At 40.8% G+C, this 18,180-nt stretch overlaps 1 protein-coding gene across 11 annotated transcripts in view; it reads left to right on the top strand.

Moving 5' to 3' along the window:
* The window catches only part of VPS13B (vacuolar protein sorting 13 homolog B), a 1,297,298-nt gene that overhangs the window by 112,007 nt on the left and 1,167,111 nt on the right, over positions 1-18,180 (top strand). For all 11 annotated transcript variants that reach the window (XM_073550458.1, XM_073550457.1, XM_073550459.1 and 8 more), the window contains exons 5-7: positions 5,901-6,068; positions 6,627-6,808; positions 14,098-14,269. In XM_073550458.1, coding sequence (XP_073406559.1) covers positions 5,901-6,068; positions 6,627-6,808; positions 14,098-14,269 — 522 coding nt within the window. The remainder of the gene's footprint in view (positions 1-5,900; positions 6,069-6,626; positions 6,809-14,097; positions 14,270-18,180) is intronic.

The following is an 18,180-nucleotide window of genomic DNA, read 5'->3' as shown; positions in this document are numbered from 1 at the left end:
CACTACTGAAGCTACCGCCTCACCATCACTGGAGCTGCTGCAACCCCCCTTCCTGTAGCATGTAAGCCCGAAAGGGCAGGGTCCTCTCCCCTCTGTATCAGTCTGTCATTGTAAGTTTGTTTACTGTAAGTGATATCTGTAATTTCTATGTAACCCCTTCTTATGAACACCACCATGGAATCAATGGTACTATATGAATAAATAATATAATATAATTTAATTTAAATAATAAATAAATAAAACTTCAGCAAGCTGCTGAACAAGTGACACATCTGTGAAATCAGGCTCTCTGCCCCTTCATCTTGCTGCTCTCAGATTAAATATCAAAAACCTGCTAACAGATGCCCTTTAAATTGGGTAAACCCAGCTCATCATATTCTCCATTTTTGTGCTAGAAATAGTGTAGATAAATACTTCTGATGAACGCTCTGTTACATTAATCTGTTTCTTTTGCCTAGCATAGTACATAGAGGAAGCCTAGCTCTCCCAGGACTCAGAGTTGATAAATAGAGTCTAAATGACAAGAATAGAATATTTGTATAAGTGTCTCAGCTGGAGGTGATATTTTGTAGCACATCTGTTCAGTGTGTACCTATTTATATCTGTTTAGTAATTGCCTAATACTTTCCATGTACTGGTAAATCCCCCCCCATCCCACACTTTTCCTCTAGTCGTCCACTGTGGTTGGAAGTGGCTGCAACCTTGTAATACACCTTGTGAATAGGGTTCAGTTATGACTCATATTTTCCCATTTTTTAAACAAAGCCGTCGCCTTTTATTAGTGCAGCAGTAAAAGTTATGCTTGTTAGACTTTAAATTATACTTTGCGTTTATTTTTATTTTTTTATTCACTCGATATTTGGTTGTAAATCTTTAATACAGCCTTATAGAGTAAACTGTTGTATAATGTGTGGCTGTGAAGTAAGTGCCGATCTTTGTAACACATACCATGTTAATCCGAGACTATTTTTATATCATGACTTAATAATGTTGGAAACCTTAGGTGACTTATAACAATAGCAATAATCCGCTCACAGCATGATGGGTAAACTGAGCGTTTGTTTTTTGTTTTTTTTGTAGAATCTATTTCTTAGTTCATTAAAAAAATTGCAAATCATTGGATGTAGAGATTTATAGTATTTAAAAAAATAAATAATCCACATGAAATTACTGCTACAAATAATCTCTGAATAAGATTCCTAATGATTTAAATGGGAAAAAAACATTTCTGTTCCACATTGTGTTGTTTTCAATGTGTTCAATGTGGAAAAATAAATGTAACAAATGCAAACAATTTCGAGTCAATTAAAGCAGAAAAAAAATCTCATACACATAAACTGGCAAAAAAACTTAGGCTATGTTAACGTGTTGCGTCTTAGCTTTTAAAAAGACCGAAGAAATAGACCGAAGAATAGAATAGACCGAAGAAAGAGATGTATATGTGTGTGATCACCTTAAATAATTTTATATTATTCAACAATAACAAGACAAGTCAAAAACATTTAAAAAGGCACAAAAATGGCCATTACGTAACAAAACCCTCCCAGTCTGAATATGACCTAAGTCAACCAAGCTTATGGTTCCTTGGTACCTTAATAAGGCAAAGTGTGCTTAATGTAAATTAGTTCCTCTATGTACAGTAGTGCTCAAAACAGGATTTAATCACTAAATATTTATACTAGTTTTTATTTCCATGCATTGGAAACATTGCACACTGTTAACTATTTAAAAACATGAAGAAAAATGTACTTTTTAACTAAAGTACCTTACTTCACAGAAAATAAGAAAAAAAAATAACATTGGGATGTTGTAAAAAAAATAGCAATGTCTGCATTTGTCTTTACAAAATCACAATATGTACTTTTCTTTTGTGCATTCGTGTGAATCACTAACCTAATACTTAGCTGTATACCCACTGTTGTGTCCCATGAATGGGAACAAATTATGTATTCTCTGTTGTTCATTGCATTCTGCTGTTGCTAGGCAGAAACTCTGCCCAATAATAATTATAATAATCTATTCTTTTATTTCCAAACACTGTTTTTCGGTGATTACTTTGTATCTCCGTTCATACTGCAACCACACACACAAATGATGCACCATTTGAAAGGTAAACTTGCCCCCTTCAGCAAGAAAATAACCAAACAAACCACACATCCACGATTTGATCACAAAATACAGTTTAAACATTCATTTTCATAAACCTGCAGTAAGGAAAAATGACATGCAGGTGGCACCACAGTGCTCCAAAGCACACTACTACAGAGCTGCTTACAAACATCACAAACAATTCCAAACATTTGCCTTGGGGTCTTTCCAGCTTGCTCAAGTGCTTGCCCAGCCTATTTTCAGGCTCATTGGAGGATTGCACACTTCACTGCAGGTGAGGCACATAGGCAAACACATTTGTAAACATACACTGCTTTTTCGCTGATTACTTCGCCCCACACACACACATGATACACCGTTTGAAAGGTAAACTTGCTCCCTTAAGCAAGAAAACAGCCAAACAAACCACACATCCACGATTTTATCACTAAATACAGTTTAAACATTCATTTTCATAAACCTTCAGAAAGACACAATGACCTGCAGGTGGCACCTCAACCGAAAAACATTTTTTGGCCTCTAATTATCAAACCAATTTATTGTATTACCAATCTACATACATAAATACCTGTCTGTGTTCATCAGCTCATGAAATACATTTACATTTGACCAGCTTGCTTTTTCTGAAATTGCCTGCGCCCCAGACGACCAATGTGCAAAAATTTTGCACGGGCCAAGGTAGTAGTAATAATAAAATTATTATTTCTATAGCGCGAACATATTCCATAGCACTTTACATTATAGAGGGGACTTGTACAGACAATAAACATTACAGCATAACAATAAACACAGATCAAAACGGATACTAAGAGGAATGAGGGCCCTGCTCGCAAGCTTACAATCTATGAAGAAAAAGGGGAGACATGGAAGGCGGATGGTAACAATTGCTTTCATTGTTGGGACCAGCCATAGTGTAAGAATTGGGTGTTCCTGTAATGCTGCATGAACCGGTTATCAGCCAGAATACGTAAAAGTACAGACACAGAGGGCTAATTGCCCCTTGAAGTTTGTCCCTTCTCCTCCCCTGTAGTTGATGTTAGCCTTTGCTCCTCCCTTGTTTCTCATTTTTAGTTTGCTGTAGCCGTTTTTGGATGTACATGTTGTACTTCTCTGTTTTGATTACTCTTTCCAACTGCTGCACTGTGCTTAAATACAAGATTTCAGAGAAAATCAACTGTTTCTTGTGGATGAAAAATTAGTAAAACATGTATTCGGGTTCCCTTTGCAGAACAGATAAAGAATAAGATTAAATCGCTCTTGTAACTAGAAAAGAACTGTAAGGCTATATTATATATCGTTTACACTTTTTAATCATTTGTGATGTTAAGTCCACATAAAATACATATTTTATTGATGTTGTTAATCTGTCCTACTTTATTCCCTGCATGTACAGTATTTTTTTTAATACTCTTAATTATGCAGTTATGTAATATTATGTACAGTTATGTAATATCTACAAAGACAGCGACAACCCTGGCACACCCTGCAAACACGTTTCCTGCAGCAGTGCTCCAGGTGCGCCGAACGTCTGTGGAGAAAATCCAGTCTATTCGAAGATTTCATCCATTATAAGTTTATGCTTAGAACATACAACACTGCTCTTCACCTCTCAAAACAAACATATTTCAACACCCTCATCACCTCACTGACCAATAACCCGAAACGTCTCTTTGACACTTTTAATTCCCTACTCAACCCAAGAGTGCAGGCCCCAACCACAGAGCTTCGAGCTGACGATCTGGCCAATTACTTCAAAGAAAAAATTGATCATATCCGACAGGAAATTATCTCCCAATCATCTCATACCATGCACCGTCCACCCTCCCCCACTGTATCTAGCTCACTCTGAGTTTGAACCAGTCACAGAAGAAGTAGTAAGCAGGCTCCTTGCATCTTCTCGCCCAACCACTTGCACCAGTCGCCCATTTCCGTCACATCTGCTCCAGTCCCTTTCCCCTGCTGTCACCCCTCACCTAACTAAAATATTTAATCTCTCTCTCTCTTCTGGTATCTTTCCCTCCTCATTTAAGCATGCCATCATACATCCACTACTTAAAAAACCATCCCTCGACCAAAACTCTGCCGTTAACTATAGACCTGTTTCTAATCTTCCCTTCATCTCTAAACTCCTGGAACGCCTGGTCCACTCCCGTCTGATCCGCTCTCTCTCTGATAACTCTTCTCGACCCTCTCCAATCCGGTTTCCGCTCTCTACACTCTACTGAAACTACCCTCACTAAAGTCTCTAATGATCTACTAACAGCTAAATCAAATGGTCTCTACTCCATGCTAATTCTCTTGGATCTCTCTGCAGCATTCTACACGGTGGATCATCAGCTCCTCCTCACTATGCTCCGCTCCATCGGCATCAAGGACACCGTTCTCTCCTGGTTTTCCTCCTATCTCTGACCGCTCCTTTACTGTATCTTTTGCCGGCTCCTCCTCCTCTCACCTTCCCCTTACTGTTGGGGTTCCTCAAGGATCGGTTGTAGGCCCCCTCCTCTTCTCCTTGTACCCTGCCCCTATTGGTAAAATAATCAGTAGATTTGGTTTCCAGTACCATCTCTATGCTGATGACACCCAATTATACGCTTCTTTTCCTGACATCACGCCAGCCTTTCTAGTAAACACCGGCGATTGTCTAAACGCTGTGTCTAACATCATATCCTCACTATATCTGAAACTGAACCTGTCAAAGACTGAACTCTTTGTGTTTCCTCCCTCTACTAATGTACCTATACCCGACACTGCCATTTCCATGTGTGGTTCCACTATTACTCCCCAGCAACATGCCCGCTGTCTTGGGGTCATACTTGACTCCGAGCTTTCATTCACCCCCCACATCCAATCACTGGCTCGCTCTTGTTATCTGCATTTCAAAGACATTTCTAGAATTCGACCTTTTCTTACCTTTGACTCTGCAAAAACTCTTAATGTTTCTCTTATTCATTCTCGTCTGGACTATTGTAACTCTCTTCTAATCGGTCTCCCTCTTACCAAACTTTCCCCCCTCCAATCTGTCTTGAATGCTGCAGCCAGAATCATATTCCTCGCCAATCGTTACACCGATGCCTCTACCTTGTGCCAGTCCTGATACTGGCTACCCATCCACTCCAGAATCCAGTACAAACTTATTGCCTTCACCCACAAAGCACTCCATGGCTCAGCACCACCCTACATCTCCTCCCTTGTTTCAGTCTACCACCCTACCCGTGCCCTCCGTTCTGCTGATGACCTGAGGTTAGCATCCTCGATAATCATAACCTCCCACTCCCGTCTCCAAGACTATGCACGTGCTGCGCCAATTCTTTGGAATGCACTTCCCAGGTCAATACGAGTAGTCCTCAATCCCTACAATTTTAAGCGTGCCCTGAAAACATTTATTCAGACTGGCCTACCGCCTCAACACATTAGCCTAACTATCCCTGTGTGGCACAGCCAAAAGTTTTACCATAACCAGGTTCCCCGCATCATGTTCCCACATGCTTTATGCATCCATTAGCCCTCTGTGTCTGTACTGTTACACACTTAACATTATGGCTGGTCCAAACAATCAGGGCAATTGTTACCACCCACCTTTCCTTTCTCCCCCTTTTCCCCCTCATAGATTGTAAGCTTGCGAGCAGGGCCCTCATTCCTCTTGGTATCTGTTATGATCTATGTGATTATTGTTATGCTGTAATGTCTATCGTCTGTACAAGTCCCCTCTGAAATGTAAAGTGCTGTGGAATGTGTCGGTGCTATAGAAATAAAATGTATTGTTATTACATCGCCTGTCATGTTTCTTGCAGGTTATGTCCAGAGTTTAATCCGCCGTGTTGTGAACAACGTGAATATTGTGGTGAATAACCTGATCTTGAAGTACGTGGAGGATGATATCGTCCTTTCTGTCAACATCACTTGCGCGGAGTGTTACACAGTGGATGAGTTCTGGGATCGGGCCTTTATGGATATCTCTGGTGAGCTGCAACTCGTAAACTTAATGACTAGTGATGCGCGAACGTGCTTGGGTATGGTGCTAAGAGTGTCTTTGGCGTGCTGGAAGGATATTTTCATGAGTCCCCGTGGCTGCATGTTTTGCAGCTGTTCGACAGCCCTAACGCATGCAGAGATTGTCTGATGTTTAGGCAATCCTTTCAAGTGTTTCGGCCGTCGAACAGCCGTGCGATATGCAGCAGCGGGGACTCAAACATATTTTTTGAGCATGCCAAAGACACTCTGTTAGCACACAAGCATGCTCTGATAACACCTTATCACAGCATGTTCACTCATCGCTAGTAGTGACTTGACTCAGTAGAAAAGTTAGTCTAACGTGCACTAATAGAAAACATTCATTTATTTTTTAAGTTAGAGATTCATTTAATTATAGCAATGGCTAATTTTTTATTTTGTGTATGTTCACATTTACTAGGGTTTTTTTTTTTTGCATTTTCTACCTATGATGTTTGCAAAGGCACATTAAAGTATTGTCGGTCCTGGAAGGCTGTTTCTTACCATTTAATGTTTTCTCTTTGCAGGCACTGAACTCGTCCTTAGGAAAGTTATTAATTTTTCAGACTGCACTGTTTGTCTTGACAAGAGAAATGCTAGCGGGAAAATCGAGTTTTATCAGGATCCGCTTCTGTACAAGTGTTCATTCCGAACCCGCCTGCACTTTACCTATGACAGCCTTAACTCTAAAATGCCTGCGGTCATCAAGGTAATCGCCTTCCAGTTATGTGTGCACTGAATTTTTGCTGTGTATGTATTTAATGCACAGGAATCATAATGTGATATTTTGCCTTTTGGGGCCAGCAATTTTTACTCTACATTTCCAAATATTTTTAGTTTTTTTTGCAAATGTGAAAAAAAGGTTCTTTTAACTTTTTGTAATACAGATATATCTCCTACAGACTTAACTCCTTTTCAGTCAGTGTGGGTAAATCCTCCTCTGTATGGCTTGGATTAATACAAATCCAATTGAAATTTCAGAGAAAAACTTTCTGCTGCAGATGTGCGGTGTGAATTTAGTCTTAAAGGTTTATTTCCTAAAATGGTAAGTTAAGGATGACTTACCCAGTTCTACAAGTCTTATCTTGAATGGAGCAGAGATGCACGATTTTTGTTCCATTCATTGTATATGGGATTGATGGAAATAGTGGAGCGCTGCGCTCGTCTGGAACTTAGCAGAATCTGGTACAGAGCCCTGATCTTGGGATCACTGGATGTCCCAGTCGTCAGACCCTCAACAATAACTGTTCCTTATTTAATCGGTTCAGCAGATTAACTGATATTTTGGGAATAATCAATAAAAACTGTGCCAATGATTTATGAATCCAATTTCTTCAGAGCGTATTCCCATCCTAGGGTGTTCCAATATTTCATTGGAATTTGCTAAAAGTTTGTTATAGGTTTGAATCCTACCTCTTGGGCACTCGCATATTAGTAGAACCAGAGTTTATTGACCTCCCATGTGTTAATTTTGTCTTTATTTACTATATTCTTCAGTTTTATGGTGGCCACACCTATGCTCTATCCTCTCTCTACATTGAATGTCTTTATGAATTGCCCAAAATTCTTTGAGTCACAGTTAAAGCTGAGCACTATACATAAAAACTCAGTAAGCACTAACTACATTTTTAGCTATTCCTTCTATTACTGTATAATTTTTGCAGAATAATGTTTGCAACTAAACTTCCGCAGAACTTCTTTAGAGTAAGCAATTCGCAAACTTTAGTTCATGAACCGCTAATTTTTTCAATGCTGCCACAACATCCCTGTTAGGCTAGATGCACACAATAGTTTTCTCTCCATCCTAGAAACACAGTCCAATGAGTTTGATCCAATGTTTTTCATGGACCCGACCCATAGACCAGCACTACCATTCTTGATCCAACACTTGATAGAATCATAGAATGTTTGGGCTGGAAGGGATCTCAAGGGTCATCGTGTTCAACCTCCTGCTCAATGCGGGCTTCACCAAACCATCTCCAAAATATGTCTATCCAGCTTCAGTTTGAAGCCTTCAATTGAACAACTCGCCACCTCTCGTGGCAGCCTTTTCCACTCATTGATCAACCTCATTGTCATAAAGTTTTTTATAAAAATCTAATCAGTATCTTCTCCCTTCCAGTTTCATTCCATTGCTTCTCATGTTTCCATGTGAAAATGAGAATAATGATGAGCCCTCTACACTGTGACGTCCCTTCAGATATTTGTAAACAGTAGTATTGCGCGAACGTGCTCTGATAATGTGTTTTCCAAACGTGCTCGAGTGTTATCCAAGGCAATCCCTCATGTGTTGCTGCTGTCTAACAGCTGCAATACATGCAAACACAGGGACTAGAACATGCCCTGCTCAAAAAAATAAAGGGAACACTAAAATACCACATCCTAGATATCTCTGAATGAAATATTCCAGTTGCAAATTTAAATTCATTGCATATTGGAATGTGTTCAGAACAATAAAACATAATTTTTAATGCAACTCAAAATGAATATCCCATGGAGGTCTGGATTTGGAATGATATTCAAGATCAAAGTGGAATATCAAATTACAGGCTGATCCAACTTCAGTAGAAATGCCTCATGACAAGGAAAAGATGCTCTGTATTGTGTGTGGCCTCCACGTGCCTGTATGACCTCCCTACAATGCCTGGGCATGCTCCTGATGAGACAGCGGATGGTCTCCTGAGGGATCTCCTCCCAGACCTAGAGTAAAGCATCCGCCAACTCCTGGACAGTCTGTGGTGCAACGTGACTTTGGTGGATAGAGCGAGACATGATGTCCCAGATGTGCTAAATCGGATTCAGGTCTGGGGAATGGGCGGGCCAGTTCATAGCTTCAATGCCTTAATTTTGCAGGAACTGCTGACACACTCCAGCCACATGAGATCTGGCATTGTCCTGCATTAGGAGGAACCCAGGGCCAAGCGCACCAGCATATGGTCTCACAAGGGGTCTGAGGATCTCATCTTGGTACCTAATGGCAGTCATGCTACCTCTGGCGAGCACATGGAGGGCTGTGCAGCCTTCCAAAGAAATGCCATCCCACACCAAAACTGACCCACTGCCAAACCGGTCATGTTGAAGGATGTTGCAGGCAGCAGATCGCTCTCCACGGCGTCTCAAGACTGTCACGTCTGTCACATGTGCTCAGTGTGAACCTGCTTTCATCTGTGAAGAGCACAGGGCCCCAGTGGCGAATTTGCCAATCCTGGTGTTCTGTGACAAATGCCAAGTGTCCTGCACGGTGTTGGACTGTGAGTACAACTCCCATCTGTGAACGTCGGGCCCTCAGAACATCATCATGGAGTCTGTTTCTAACCGTTTTTGCAGACACATGCACATTTGTGGCCTGCTGGAGGTCATTTTGCAGGGCTCTGGCAGTGCTCCTCCTGTTCCTCCTTGCGCAAAGGCGGAGGTAGCGGTCCTGCTGATGGGTTGTTGCCCTCCTACGGGCCCCCTCCACGTCTCCTGGTTGTACTGGCCTGTCTCCTGGTAGCGCCTCCAGCTACGCTGACAGACAGAGCAAACCTTGCCACAGGTCACATTGATGTTCCATCCTTGATGAACTGCACTACCTGAGCCACTTGTGTGGGTTGTAGAGTCCGTCTCATGCTACCACGAGTGTGAAAGCACAACCAACATTCAAAAGTGGCCAAAAAGCACTGGTACTGAGAATGTGGTCTGTGGTCTCCACCTGCAGAACCACTCCTTTATTGAGGGTTGTCTTGATAATTGCCAATAATTTCTATCTGTTGTCTGTTCCATTTGCACAACAGAATGTGAAATTGATTGTCAATCAGTGTTGCTTCCTAAGTGGACAGTTTGATTTCACAGAAGTTTAATTTACTTGAAGTTATATTCTGTTTGTGTTCCCTTTATTTTTTTGAGCAGTGTATTATCCGAGCACGCCCAAGATACTCAGATAACATGTTAACCAAGAATGCTTACTTGTTATCAGAGCACATTCACTCATCACTAGTAGACAGCTATTAAGTCTCCTCTTAACTTTCTGTTTTGGAAACTAACCATTCTCAGTTCCTTTAGCCATTCCTCATAGGACATACTTTGCAGTCCGCTTACTATCCTAGTAGCTCTACTCTGAATTTGCTGACGTTTTTCAATGTATTTTTTAAAATCTGCTGCCGAGAATTGGGCACCGTAATACAAATGAGGTCTGACCAAGGAGGAGTAGAGAGGGATAATAATGTCATGTGATCTAGTCTGTATGCTTCTCTTAACACATCCCTGAACTCTGTTTGCCATTTTTGCTGCTGCATTACACTGTTGACTCATGTGCAGTCTGCGGTGTATTAGTACACCTAAGCCTTTTTTTCTACTTGCTGTTGCTTAGTACTCTTACTCTCATTCTGTTGATGTAATTCTTGTGTTTCATGCCCAGATGTAATCTTGCATTTCTCCCTGTTAACCCCTTAACCCTCGGAGCTTTGTTTGGTTTTGCGTTTTTGCTTTTCACTCCCCTTCTTTCCAGAGCCATAATTTTTTTTTACTTTTCCTTCAATATGGCCATGTGAGGGCTTATTTTTTGTGGGACGAGTTGTACTTTTGAACAACACCATTTGTTTTACCATGTCATGCACTAGAAAGCGGATAAAAAATCCCAAGTGCGGTGAAATTGCAAAAAAAAAAAGTGCAATCCCACACTTGTTATTTGTTTAGGCTTTTTTTGCTAGGTTCACTAAATGCTAAAACTGACCTGCTATTATGATTCTCAAGGTCATTTCGAGTTCATAGACACCAAACATGTCTAGGTTCTTTTTTTATCTAAGTGGTGAAAGAAAATTCCAAACTTTGCTTAAAAAATAAAATTGTCCCATTTTCCGATACCCGTAGCGTCTCCACTTTTCGTGATCTCTTGTTGGGTGAGGGCTTATTTTTTGCGTGCTGAGTTGACGTTTTTAAGGATACCATTTTGGTGCAGATACGATCTTTTGATCGCCCGTTATTGCTTTCTAATGCAATGTCGCAGCGACCAAAAAAAAAAAAAAAAAATGCAATTCTTGCGTTTTTATTATTTTTTATCACTACGCCATTTAGCGATCAGGTTAATTATTTTTTTTATTGATCGGTCGATTCTGAATGCGGCGATACCAATTATCTGTGTGTTAGATTTTATTTTTATTGCTTTATTTTGAATGGGGAGAAAGGGGGGGTGATTTAAACTCTTCTTTAATTTTTTTTTAGAATTTTTTTTTGTTTTTTTCACTTTTGCCATGCTTCAATAGTCTGAAGCTGGCACAACTCGATTGGCTCAGCTACATAGAGGCGATGAGCAGATCACCTATATGTAGCTGAATTACTGACTTGCTATGAGCGCCGACCACTGGGTGGCGCTCATGGCAATCTGGCATTGACAGCCATAGAGGTCTCCAGGAGACCTCGGGTTGACATGCCAACACACTGGTGACCCGCAATCACGTGCCGCGGGTCACCGGTGTGCGTATTTCCGGCCTTATGGCCAGAAAAGCCTTTTAAATGCCGCTGTCAACGGTTGACAGGAGCATTTAACTGGTTAATAGCCGTGGGTTGATTAAGATTCCACCCGCGGCTATTGCGGGCACATTTCAGCTGTTCAAAACAGCTGACATGTCCTGGGAAAGATGTGCGCTCACCGCCGGAGCCCACATCAAAGGGAGGGATACTGACATCGGACTAAAGATACGTCCAATGTTGGTAAGGGGTTAAATACCATTCTCTTAGGGTCTCCTTACATTTAGCGATGCACCAGCGATCCCGACAATGATACGACCCAGTCAGGATCACTAGTGCATCGCTAAGTGGTGGCTAGTGAGCTGCCAAACAGGCAGATCTCACCAGCGACGTAGCAGCGGTCGGCAGTCGTTACTTACCTGTCAGACGTAAAGATGAAGACTTCCACCCTCCCGCATCCACGCGTCGCTCGTCGGCGCCAGCAGGAAGCCGCCGACGAGAAACGGCCCAGGACGTTCTTGCGCGATCAGCGATAGCCAGCGGGGGAGCCGGTCGGAGGTGTCACATATAGCGATATCGCTAGCAATATCGCTGCTGCATCACAAAATCGGTGATGCTTTAGCGATATTGCTAGCGATATTGCTATGTGTGACGCCCTCTTTAGTCACTGCCCGTTGTTCAATCTTATCTAAATCCTTCTGAATCCTCTAGTGTTAGCTATCCCTCCTAACTTTCCATCGTCTGCAAATTTGATCAGTTTACTTTCAGTTCCCTTATCTAGATCATTTCAAAAATATTGAACAATACAGATACCCCGCCAGAGTCTTGTGGTACCCTACTCGAAACAGTATCCATTTGGATGTGCAACCATTTATTACCACTCTTTGAGTACGATTACTGAGCCAGTTATTAATCCACCTAACTGTAGCCTTGTCAATCCCATACTTGGTCATACTTTTTTCAATAAGGATCGTATGAGATGCTTTGCTGAAGTCAAAATGTACTATATTTACCGTATTGCTCTGATTCACCCAGTCAGTGATTCCATCATAGAAGTAAATTAGAATAGTCTGGAATGGCTTGTTTGCTACAAACCCATTCTGGGTATGGTTAATTACTGTATTCTTATCCAAGATCTTGCATACATGCTGCTTAATAATTTGTTCAAAGATCTTTCCTGGTATAGAAGTAAGGCTCACCGGCATGTAATTTCATGGCTCCATCTTCTTTCTTTCTTTTTTTTTTTTTTTTGAAACCAGGGACAACATTTCCCCTTCTCCAATCTTCTGGGACTTCTCCAATTCTCCAGGATTTTTCACAGATTCTGACTAGTGGTCCTGCAATTCCTCTGCTAACTCTTTCAGTATCCTAGGTTGTAATTCATCTGGACCAGGAGATTTAAATTCATTTAAACTCGCTAATCCTCACTCTCCATCTCTGACTATGAATAGTGAGGATTGTTTTATTCCTTCGATCAGTTGATGTTACAATTGCTTTCTTAGAGAACACAGATGCAAAATAGGAATTTATAAGTTCGGCCTCCTCATCATCATTTTTGACCACTTAACCCTTTTCATCCTGCAAAAATTCTATATCATCTTTGACTTTTCTTTTGCTTTTGACATGCACTTGGATCAAAATCGAACACATCTTCAAATTTTTACTCGAGCCTCTGGGTCCGAGGAAGAAATCGGACATGTGGACAGCCCAATAAAATATCATGCGTACAAGAACTATTTGTGAAAACGTTTGACAGACAGATCTCTCCCAATTTCCCCCATACACATGAGCACTTAGCAAAGTGTTAATGCCTATGCTTCCGGCAGTGGCTTATCTCACCTGAAAACATCATTCAGTATTGAAATGACAACTATCCGATCCTTTATTACTCTGACATTAACTGTTGGTGGAGAGTTGGTAGGCTCCCAGAAATAACAGGTGGTCTGCTAATCTGGCAAAAATCGGTGGGTTCCGTTAACTCTTATCTAATGTAATGGGACCTTAAGGGTATGTGCACACGTATGCAGAAAATTCCTGACAGAAAACCGGACTCCTTCCCAGAAAAAACGCGTTTTTATGCGTTTTTACCCGCATCCCCAGTCTCATAGAAAATAGCTAGAAATGCAGATTTTTCTGCAAAATTAATGAGCATGCTGCGTTTTCACCGCGATGTGTTTTTTTTTTTTTTTTTTTGCAGGAAAAAAGCGCATCAGTATGCACAAAAAGTGCAGAATTCATTAAAATGAATATGATGCTTCTTTTAAGCGTTTAATCGTTTTTTTTGCCGGTAAAACGCTTAAACGCAAAAAAAAAACCGCTTACGTGTGCACACAGCCTCATTGTGGATCCTGTGTACCATGAGTGATTATGCACCTACAAGTTAGAAGTATTTTCAGTGACAAATGAAATGAATTGTAAGTTGACATGTTTTTCCCATCACTTATTTTGCTCTGCACAGATTGCTTTATGCAATATCCCTAAACTTTTTTATATTGTTGCATGAATTGTCATTTAGAGGGCTTGTTTCTGAGCTTGTTTTTTTTATTCATGCAGATTCATACGATGGTTGACAGTCTGAAACTGTCCCTTACCGATCAACAGCTTCCGATGTTTATCCGCATATTGCAGCTGGGGATTGCTCTCTATTATGGTGAAATAGGAAACTCGAAAGAAGAAACTGAAGAGCCTCTTGGACACACGAAGGACACAGTAATTCACATGCCTGGTAGGTGCTGCACATTTTAAAGATTGAGCTATGTGGCAACGTACAAGAAATTGTGTGCATCGTGACACAGCTTTTCTGTTCTATAGGGAACTATTGACGGTATATTCATGTAGCCATAACCTTAAGTTTTCAATCTCGTAAAGTGATGGCTTATTGCTAAGATATACCATCACTTTGTGATCTGTGGGCATCTTGACACTGGGACCAGTCTCCGATCCTGAGAATGAATGGGATGTAGTTTTAGCGCATGTGCATTTATGGTTCGTTCCTCTCCCTTTTATAGCAAAGTTAGGAGTGTTCCGCGAATGGTGAAGGTAAAAAAATAACTTTTATTGCAAACATATAAAAAGTGCCATATAGATGGTATCCAGCAGCAGTAAAACACACCGGCTCAGAGCGTAGACTGATCAACGCATTTCGACATTGTCTTATTCATGATCTCATGTTTTCCCTTTAATATGTTAAAATACTATAGGCGCGTACCTGTTTTCACGAGGGTATGTACTGATGGCAAAGCTTGACTTTTCTGTCACCATAAAAGATACAGTCAATGTTAAAAGTGCAGCTTGGTATGATATTAATGTATATTAGATGTGGATCTCACCTATGAGACCTGAATGTAGCTCGAGAATAGGACCCTGTTACACACTGCTGTCCATGGAGAAGTGGTTGGATTTTCTAAATAAATTCCGCCTTGTGCATCAAGGACCTGTTTTCTAGTTGCCAGGTACCATTGGTGGGACATGGGTCTTCATATTGTCTGGGTATGCCAGAAATGCACGACATTGGAATACCCATTTGACATTCGTCTTTCAAGCTTTGATGATTAACGAGCATAAAGAGGAACCCCATTGTCGTCCTTTGCATTTATACATTTCCTAATAGTGTATTCTTAAGAACATGCAGCTTTTCTTTAAGAAGTTATTAGCTTCTCTTCTAAAAAAATAAATAAAAAAATGAAAGCCATTTCATAGTACAATAAAAAAAAGTACCGTATATGCACATGTATAAGCCGACCCGAGTAAAAGCCGACCCCCCTAATTTTGCCACAAAAAATGGGAAAAATTGACTCGTGTATATGCCTAGGGTGGAAAATGCAGCAACTACTAGTAAACTTCAAAAATAAAAATAGATACCAATAAAAGTAAAATTGAGACATCAGTAGGTTAAATGTTTTTGAATATCCATATTGAATCAGGAGCCCCATATAATGCTCCATACAGTTCATGATGGGCCCCATAGGATGCTCCATACAACCTAGAAAAATGGGCTGAAAATCTTGGCTTATACTTGAGTATACAGTATCTAACATTCAATACACTTTGACAAAGTGTATTATCACCTACCCACCATATAGCGATCGCCTCCTCTTCCGAATCCTCTGCTCCCTTATGACTACATTTCCCTTGCTTCCTTGTGATGGCCTGCAAGCCAGCAATGAGCACAGACCTGTAACTCTGCCTAAACCCTTCCAACTTTTCGTGTACACACAGCATCAACATTATGCCCTGTATAGGACACTACAAGGAAAAGAAGCAATGCACCTAAAGCACCAGAACACCAGCCCTGACAAATAAACATGATTCCCTATTACTTCTCATTGAAATGGTTGATTGGATGGGTGTGATGGAATGAATGATGGGATGTGTGGGAAGAGATCTGAATATAGTCATATGATGAAGGGAATAAAGCAGGATGCATATACGTTGCACGCTGTATACAGCAGTGTGTGTACATGTACATACAGTACAAATACTGTATACATACAGATGCATGTAAAATCTAAGTCTGCAACAAAAGCATTCATATTAACAGAGTGAGCTCTGCGGGGAGGGCGTGAGCTCTGCGGGGAGGGCGTGAGCTCTGCGGGGAGGGCGTGAGCTCTGCGGGGAGGGCGTGAGCTCTGCGGGGAGGGCGTGAGCTCTGCGGGGAGGTAGCACTCCCCACCTGCATGGTTAGGCCCATCCACCCATGCTGCGAGTCCCACCCACCCATCAGTTTGCAGAACCAGGTAGTGAGGGAGAATCTGACATGACATCACAGGAAGCAGGAGATTCCCAGCTAAAGATCATTTGACCAGAAGATCAGCTCAGGTTACAGCAGTAATTGACAAATCAAAGTATTAAGTGTAATGCTTATCTATGGCAGTTAGTTCCCATAAAAAGGACTTGTAAAATAGTGGCCAACCCCTTTGACATAACAAAAGCCATTGAATTTGTAGTCCGGTATGGAGTTCTACTTTTCTGCATCTCAGCATCTTTATCATATTAAGAAACGCCCCATCCGTAGTAAACATCAGTAAATTTAGTTAATCATTACAGGCAATGGTTGTATATTGCTATTGTATATAGCAGTCTTCCCAGCCTGTCTCCATTATATCAATTTAGGTAAAACTCTGCCTTTTGTTAAGCAGTCTTTCAATGTGCTGATCTCTGGTAGCATCATTTAGTAGATTGGGACAATGATTAAAGATGCTACCCAAAATAATGTAATATAATGTGGACAGTTGTAATTACTGTCTACTGGGAGCTCATAGTTTTCACCCATTTCTCTTTAAATGATTGCAGGCACAGCTTAACTTTGATCAGAAATTCAGTTGTAGCAAAATCAGGGTTCAAGTTGAGGGATGGGCCCAATACATCTGTTTTTAACAGTTTACAGATACAGCAACTGCCCGATATGACAATCCCCATTACCGGAGTTAATTGATTACTGACGTGATCCTGAAATTAAATGATGCAGAGATTATGTCATGCGCCATTTGCTGGGATAGACAACACCTTTACCAGAGAAATTGTAATTCTCAGCGGGACAATAGGTTGACTGGGGGCTTTTATTTTACAGCATTAACCCTTTATATTAGTCTTCCACTAAACATATTCAAATCCTAAAGTTGGCAAGCTATGTACCCATATTTGGAGACTGCAGCAGTGTTTGTCAATGTTATCACTAATTGCTTACACATGAAAATAAGCAACTTTATAATTTATCTTATCAGAAAAATCTGCTTCTTTCTTCTCCTGGATTGATCTGTCACGCTCAAATATTGGGTAAAATCTGTATTCAGTAAAGACAGATTTCCCCATTACTGGGATCGGACATGGCGATGCTTCTAAGATGTTATGGAGATGGGAGGTTTCTATGAGGAGGGAAGGAGCTAAAGGCAGATAGACATTATACTGAAGGTTCACCTGAAACCACAGTTAGTTATCCATAGAACCTTATGAGCACCAATTGCCATCTCCAATCTCAGTAATGAAAAAAATCTCTGTATATTGAAGATACGTTTTAAGTGTGAATTTCAAGTAGCTTATTTCATTAATAAGGTGTCCTTCTAGGTGTGTTATTTCCACGTGTACTATTGATTCATGATAAAAAATTAATTTTAAAATGAAGCATACTCTTTTTCAGATTTTCTTATGCTTTTGATTATCAGTTTTGTAAGTTGGGACATGTTTTAAAGCAGTGTTTCCTAAACCCTGTCCTCATGGCCCCCTGAAAGCATAATGTTTCCAGGATTTCATTAGTATTGCACAGGTGAGAGAACCTGTGTCCGTCTCTACTGCCTTAGAATTATTACTATCACCTGTGCAATACTAGGGAAACCCTGAAAACACGATGTGTTGGTGACCGTGAGGACTTGAGTTTGGCAAACACTGTTTTAAAGGAAAATATAGTCATCAAAGTGTTCACACCTGTAAATCTCGTGTAAAAAAAAAAACAAAAAAACATTGAAAAGTTGCTAATTTTTTGCATTAAACGAGGTTGCACAAAAGTGTTGCAACTTTTGGCGCCTTCACGCTAGTTCTGGACAACTTCACCAAATTGGGTCTAGCTGGGACCGGATGAGGTGTGGCAGCGGCCGCTCGTCTATTTCATGACCGGTCTGTGACAGAAGTAAAATTTGTGTC

The sequence above is a fragment of the Dendrobates tinctorius genome, unplaced genomic scaffold (assembly GCF_039654945.1).
Source record: "Dendrobates tinctorius isolate UK_male_01 unplaced genomic scaffold, ASM3965494v1 ptg000165l, whole genome shotgun sequence".
NCBI classification, from domain to species: Eukaryota; Metazoa; Chordata; class Amphibia; order Anura; family Dendrobatidae; genus Dendrobates; species Dendrobates tinctorius.
This window is presented reverse-complemented; position numbering and strand designations above follow the sequence as displayed.